Here is an 8,004-nt window from a genome sequence, read left to right on the forward strand (position 1 = left end):
TATATATATATATATATATATATATATTAAATTTACAGTCCTGCATATTTGACTAACACTCCAACATTTTATGACACTGCTGCTAATAATCTAAATTGCACATAATAAAAGTAGTTTAAGATGTGAAAAAGGCACTTTAAAAAATAGATGAATTAATTTGTGAAAGCTTTATTAAGCATAATCATGTATAAAAACAGTTTTGATGAGCTCAAACGCTGCACTTTAATGCATTCAGTTTAATGTAATGTATTCTTCTGCTTCTTGCTCAGCTTACATGTGTAAATAAATAACTTTATTTAACCAAACCAACCTTTTATCTACAGATACAGTGTTTACTTGCAGGCATATCGTCCGATATTTAAAATCCAAATTATGAAGGAACAAATTATAGCACGACACCTTCTAAATAATGAGCCTGCTTTATTGTACACACAGTGTTTACTGATCGATTATTAGTGCTTTATAAAATGTTTGCAAACTCATGAATAACCTACTTTCAAAGCATTAATAAATTCTTTATAAAGGGGCTCTGGTTAAGAAGTGGTGCCGCTCTCAGTTTGTCACAGTGTGGTTTTATTTAGGCCGAGCCCTAATAAAAATAACTAATGTGCAACAAACACGTGAGGATCTTCAAGTAAGTTACAGACACGGGAGGAGCGTGGAGCACGTTTGTGCCATCAAGTTGGGCGCACTATAAGCTGGGCAAACAATAATTATAACAATGATAATATTTTAGATTTGGAAAAAAAAGCATCTCTCCTGGTCACATTCTTATCAAACCGAATTAACAAGACATTCAGATTATTACAAACTAAAGTTACAATTTACAAAACCAATTGTCTGAGTAGACACAAGTTTAAAATGTCTAGAAACCCTAAAAGTTTCACGAGGTTCATTTAACGTTAAATCAACAGCCTGGGCACGTGCTACTGATATTTCTGACCCGTAAATGTTGAGTCATTCACTTCAACTTTTTAAAGATCCACAGAAGTAATTTTAATATCTGCTTGTTTTAATGTGATTATAAATATCTTTAATTTCACTTGGGACTAGTAAGAATGTTTTTGTGACCAGGAGAATTTCCAATATTAAATAAAAAATCTTAATAAATAGAGGCAGGTGTGTGATTTGATTATATGATGAAACAGCCTGCCTTATGTGTGCCAACTCCTGCGAGCAAACAGGCTCGTGAGACTTGACACATGACACATTATTGTTTGCACATCTTATTCTCTACAAACATGCCAGTGTCTTTGTACACTCAACTCGATGGCACAAAAAAAATACTCGTTATATATTATGACTTTCTGTTTTATTGCTTCTTCAAACACCGGTAGTCATTTTTACACCTGCAAAGTAAAAACCAACATTGCCGCTGTTCGCCGATTCCTCTCCTGATGGTGTTTTGCTGTTCGGATCCGACTCTTGTGAATGGTATGACGTTGTCTCTGCAGCTCCCACACGTGTTGTCTATCTGCTCCTGAACTTTGATGTCCTCTCTTATTTTCATGTAAAACTCGTTCTAGTTCTCTCATTTCTACCAACGTTTGGTTTGTTGACGCATAAGTCTCATGGCTTTGCACAGACTCACACAAAAAATGTGTTTACCAACATACCTGACACTAAATCACTGTCTTTCCAGACAGGAAATGACTACCACTATGGACGGTCCCACGGGGCCAGGTGTGAGAGCGAATGGACAGGTCCGACCCCCCAGCAGCAGCAGCCCACCGCCATCGCCGTTGGGCCCACCCATGTCTTCAGAAGAGCTGAACGAAGAGCATCAGTCCTCTCTGACGGACGTCACTCAGATGTGGATTAAGTTTGCCAAAACCTTCGCCATCATATTCCCCATCTACATGATGGGATACTTTGAGTTCAGCTTCAGCTGGGTTCTGATTGGGCTCGCCGCGCTGTTCTACTGGAGGAAGAACTACAGCAGCAAGGACTACAAGATAAACCGGGCCTTGGCGTACCTGGAGCACGAGGACAAAGTTGCAAAGCAAAGTGTGCAGACAGCGGAGCTGCCGCCGTGGGTGAGTCCGCCAGCGTTAAGAATTCCTGGTGTGATTGTTTCATCAGTGCGTTGTGATCTGAAAATATGTCGGGCGCCTCGTTACCTTGGATGTCCTCCCAGGTGATGTGAGGCACACCACTGGTTTGCTGCCAGGTGCTAACAAACATCCCATAATTATATTGGCATTAAATCCTTCTGTACATATTAAAGCTACTCATTGCAAAGTATGAAATGAAACATAGTGAAGGTTATCGTGAACTATGTATAAACAGATGGAGCAGTTTGAAGGAGTTCACTCCAGTAGTTTTCCAGAGGTGTCGATGTGGAAGTATGAAATGCAGGTATGCGCTCAACGTAAACAAAGGGCTTGGCCGGCTGTGCTGAAAACCACGTGGAAGCTTGAGTCATATGATTCACCAACATTAGGCTGCTTGTTAGTGGTGTGCAAAATTTGGTATTGATCCAACTCCAATTAACTGCACTGCCAGAATCACTGATACAGATTTGATCTGAAACTTTTACCTTATGACGGCAGACTTTAGTGTCAAGTAGGCGGGGCAGTGCAGGGGTGTGAGACTCACAAAAGGGGGCCAAAATTAAAACCTTTTTCAAACTAAGGGCCTTTTTCAGAATCTATAACTCAAGTCAGAGACCAACCATCTTTTCTTGGTTGCAGGTTCCTCAACAAGAGTTTGGTCTCATTTGACGTTCGCTGTTGCACTTTGGACATCCTAATCAAATATTACTGAAAAATTAAAGTGATAAAAGTATTTTACGTTCAAAATATCATCTTGGGGGCCAGATAAGATGTCAACGAGGGCCACATTTGGCCCCCGGGCCGTGAGTTTGACACATATGAACTATAAGCGGAGTCTGAACGCATTTTCATGACTATTAAATGACTAACATTTGCTTTCCTTATTGTTTATCAATTTATTTGCTTTCCCCCATTAATTCAACCTTTATTTAAACAGATAAATCACTTTGAGCCTCAAAGACTCATTTACAAGTGAGACCTGTTTGGACAAGAAGTGATGAAAGTGACAACGTACTGTAGGTTTTGGAGGCAGAATAAGTCCTAACATGCTCTTAATCTCTGGCTGGAGATTAAAAGCATGGAAGTGAAAAAAAACCCTCGCACACAAGCACATGGAGACATAGACATTCTGCAGAGGGGGTGGTGGCGGAGATGACAAGAGCGGACAGAAAGTCCAAGGACGCTCCCGGAGGCACTGTAGGAGTTCTGATAAGGATGGAATAATCAGCCAGTTCCTTCTGGTGAGATCCATAAGCATTCTCTGGAGATGTCGAGGAGTGGCCAAGGACGGCGCCAGTGAGAATCCAAGAGTCCTGAAATGACGACACAATTATCTGGTTCTCCCTGGTTGGTCCATGGACTTCCTCGGTGGGAGGGAGGGGGGCAGAGCGTCAGATTACAGAGCCTCCAGGCGAATTGAGATAAGGTGGCCTGCAAGGCTAGCCGATCGAGCCGAATTCAGATAAACCACGTTTGTTCTGGAGACAGAACTTTACTGAATTTTATCTGCCTCGAGTCTTTGCTGGTCTCACGTAGATTCTGAAACGTCCAAATGAAGTGGACACGCCACTGGTCCGCGCCTGAGAATATTCCCCGAGGTTTGGTCCGTCCTGCCAGCGAGTCCTAGCCCAGGGGTCGCATATGGCCTGCGATTCTCACAAATCACATCCAGTTTGTGATCCAGTCTGGGCGCTCGAGAGACACGGAGCACAACTTCACGTAGGCGGCAGCTTGGCCAGTTCAGATTAGCTGCAGCCGTCTTCTTATTTTTAAACCTAGCATGGATTAAGCTAAGCTTTTAGTCGTATAACATATATTTATATTTATGTAAATAATCGAACTAACAAAATTAAATCAGTACAAAGTGGAGAATGAATGCTTTGGAATTTATATTTTCCTTTTTGTTGCTCAGTAACAACATAATATAACATATTTTCCTTACAGTCCATATACAGATGAACATTTATGACTAAACGATCATGATCAGTGTTTCTCCTGCCGAGGTCAGACTCGATCTTTCCAAATGTTTACAAACTTCGAAAGCATCTAGAACAGCTGAGGTATAAAACTTTGATCTCAGTAATCTCATGGATTACTGCAGTTTATCTTGCAGTGAATGGGGGAAAAAAGTTTCTGTTAGATTGTTCAAATTATTTATATATTTTTTTCAACAAGTCTTTCAAGTCCTAAGAGGTTAAATAAAAGGTTTCTGGACTTTAATTCTTCTTTTAAACCATTTAGAGTTTTAATTTCCTGGATGGATGAGAAGTTCCACCAATGTAATTCTTTTACGACTGATAAATTAAATTTTATTTCCCAAAGACCCATACGTATCATCTGATCAATACCCACATAAAAACTGCTGGGTAGTCTAATTTCTTACGTATTCTTATTTTCTGATTTAAATTATGTACGTTTTATTCTGTGAAAACGTTCCCACATGTTTCAGTGGAGGATCTGATAAAATAAAAAAAATAAAGGCAGAAACATTTCTGGCATCATCTGAACAGGGAAAACGAAGAATAATTCTTGTTGGTAGGGGGTTTCATAAATAGCCATTGGAAAGGTCATGCATTTCTGGTGTTTTGCTCACTGAGCTCATCATCTTTTCCAGGATTTAATCAGCGCCACGCTGTTTGCATTCCTCAACTGTCTGAATCACTTTAGTAGAAATGCCCCCAAAGCTTACAGGGCTGCTCGTCTGGTATGCGCTAATTTCATTTTCTGTATCAACTCCTGAGATGTTTGATGCAGTTACTGTATTTGTTAATGTGCAGTCAGGCTTACAGTATGGCCAAGGAGACTCCGACTGCCTACACGCCTTCCACATAGCTGCCATTCTCCCTCTTTCTGTTTTTATTCTGTGGCAAAAACTCACGGCATGGTCTCCCAGTCAACATACTGGTTTCTTGCATGGCGAGAATTCATCAAGGTAAGAGTAATGCTTCTATTTAACTTTGAGAGCTCTTTAGAAATGGATGGAACATTCAGACATGAGTGAGTCACTTTTATCATGAGATGATCACGGCCACAGAATCAGGCATCCACAACAACAAAATTACTGTTTGAAGCAGAACAACTTGCGATCAAAGTTTCAGCCTGCCTCAGCAACACCAAACCACCACCTTCCAACATCAGCAGAGACTCATCGCTCTCAGCAAGGACCAGAACATCATCTTCCTCCAGCAGACTTAAGGAAGGTGCACAACCGTTTAGACTATCATGAGAAAGTTCTGACACTCCTTAGTGATTTAACCACTTATGAGCCGCTGAAAAGAGATCCAGGAAGTGGCTACAAGAAGAAGATGATAAAGTGCCTGAAACATATGGAACAGGACAAGGCTATGGACCGTATTCTGCACCACGGATTGTTCCTGGGCATCTTTGGCTGAGTGGTTAAAGCGGTCGTCCTCCAATGGGAGAGTTAGGGTTCGATTTCACCAGCAGTCACATGTTGAAGTGTCACTGGGCAAGACACCGAACCCCTCATTGCCTCTGATGTGTGTCATATCAGTGTACGAATGTGATCTAAAAACAATGATTAGTCTCTACAGATTCAGATTAGCTTTGTAGAGATGTAGTAGAGTGCTGTATGAATGTGTGTGTGTATGTAGGTAAATGAGGACACAGATTGTGTTTGAATAGAGCTTTGAATATTTTGATTAGATAGAAAGGCGGTATATAAGTACACTACATTTACCATTTAGCCAAGGGAGGCCATGCCTGGTTTGTATGGTTTACCCAAAATTCACAAACGAGGTTTACTGTTAAGACTAATGGTTAGCATGATTAACTCTGTCACAACATTTTCAAATGTCTGGCGTCTGTACTCATCCCTTTAGTTGGCAGCTCAGAACATCACATACAGAACACCATGGACTTTCTGGATAAGTTGAGGGATGTCATCATGGAGACTGATGAAACAATGGTCTCTTTTGATGTCACATCACTCTTTACTTCCTGTTGATGATGCAGTAGAGGTGGTCAGTTTAAGATTAAAATCAGACACCACTCTGAGCAGCAGGACCACGCTTTCCACAGAACAACTGTGTCAACTCTTGAAACTGTGCCTGCAGTCAACCTACTTCACATATGGGGAGCAATATTATAGGCAGAAACATGGGTGTGCTATGGGGTCTCCAGTTTCTCCTATTGTTGCCAACCTGTACATGGAGGAGGTAGAAAAGAGAGCCTTGACGTCCTTTTCAGGGACACCACCAAGTCATTGGTTCAGGTATGTTGACGACACCTGGGTTAAAATTAAATCTCAGGAAGTCCAACATTTTACTGACCACATCAACTCTGTGGATAAATACATCAAGTTCACACAAGAAGATGTAAAAAATGACAGGCTGGCTTTCTTGGACTGTGAGGTCTCAGTCTCTGATAGAGGACATTTGCAAACTGAGGTGTACCGCAAACCCATCCACACAGACCAGTGTTTGCGGTTTGACTCCCATCATGCCCTGGAGCACAAGTTAGGAGTCATCAGGACTCTGTACCACAGAGCAGACATCGTCCCCACTAACTCAGAAGCCAGGCAGAAGGAGAAATCCCACACAAGCCAGGCTCTGGAGCAATGTGGATATCCTAACTGGACCTTCCTGAAAGCAGAGAAGAAACCCAAACAGGACTCCAGTCAGCCATCAGGTGAAAAGGAGGAACCCAGACCAGTGGTCATTCCGTATGTTGTGGGAATTTCAGGGAAACTGAGCTTTCAAACTTCAAAATACATTACGGCAAACACTGGTCTATCCAAAAGATCCAGTTCCCCGGTACAAACAGGAGGACAGTATGACAAAGTCAGGAGGGCTGTGATCAGTCTTGCATCGGGGAAACTAAACAGCCACTGGCCAAAGGATGGCCCAGCACAGAAGATCAACATCATCAGACCAGGACTCTGCAGTCTACACTCATCTGCATTCTGCAGGCCACCTGTCACTCGTTCAGGGATAAAGATGTTCACATCCTTGATAGAGGGGAACGATGGTTTGAGATAGGTATGAAGGAAGCCACCTTTGTGAAGAGAACTTGTTCATCATTAAACAGGGGCGGAGCCTCCATGTTCAACTGTTCCCCTCTTACAGTTCTGTTATTGCTAGTATCACTCAGCTCCCTGTGAATACCAAGCGGTCATCAGGGCACTAACGACTAATTGTTGGGCTGATCCTTTCGCATGTGAACAACTAATTTTGTCCGTCTCTTCAAACTGAATGATCCACTATGAGAAAGTGATATTTATAAGACTGTTGCCTCACAGTGCCTCAGACTGAAAAAGTCTTTTGGATAAGACGAAACATTTCAACAAAGATGAATTCATTCAGCGGACCGGACTCTTACCTTGTCGGATCACTTTTATGTACCTCATAGGACCAAACTGACCCCCCCCTCCCCCCCCCAAAAAACAAACAAACAAAAAAACATAATGAATGTAAGAAAATAAAATCACAATTCATGGAAGATTGGACCCTGCAGGTAGTGAGGTATACCACCTCCAGTACAAACAGAGCCATAGTTTTATTTTAACATAATGTCATGCTGGAATAAGTCACTTAAAGCCCCTTTACCGCAGGCGTGGCTTTAGCTTTCAGCTTGCATTGACTCAGCATCGGCCAAATGTGTCTCCATTACCTGTTCCTGCTTGGTTTTTGGAACCACCCCAGCCATGGTTCCAAGTGAGCCGAGCATGCGATTTTGATGTCAACAAACTGCTGCAGTTAAATAGCTCATGGACTGACATCACTGGATGAGCCATGGTGGTACGCCTTTGTCAGACGAACACATACAATGCAAGCTTGACGGAGCAATGAGGAGTGCGCACGTTCACCATGAGGTGTCAGAGAAGCTGGCCGCCCACGGCTACACTCACACTTACAAACAGTGCCGTGACAAATGTACAAAAATTAAGTCCGACCAACATGGCTGTATTATTAGCATGTTTGCTACTTAG

The 8,004-nt window shown here is 42.1% G+C and overlaps 1 protein-coding gene across 1 annotated transcript in view; it reads left to right on the plus strand.

The window, feature by feature from the left end:
- The window catches only part of LOC119414309 (extended synaptotagmin-2), a 64,600-nt gene that overhangs the window by 921 nt on the left and 55,675 nt on the right, over nucleotides 1-8,004 (plus strand). The window contains exon 2 of the mRNA XM_037681403.1: nucleotides 1,643-2,036. Coding sequence (XP_037537331.1) covers nucleotides 1,650-2,036 — 387 coding nt within the window. The 5' untranslated portion in view covers nucleotides 1,643-1,649. The remainder of the gene's footprint in view (nucleotides 1-1,642; nucleotides 2,037-8,004) is intronic.

Source organism: Nematolebias whitei, chromosome 9 (genome assembly GCF_014905685.2).
Source record: "Nematolebias whitei isolate Nwh7 chromosome 9, NemWhi1, whole genome shotgun sequence".
NCBI classification, from domain to species: Eukaryota; Metazoa; Chordata; class Actinopteri; order Cyprinodontiformes; family Rivulidae; genus Nematolebias; species Nematolebias whitei.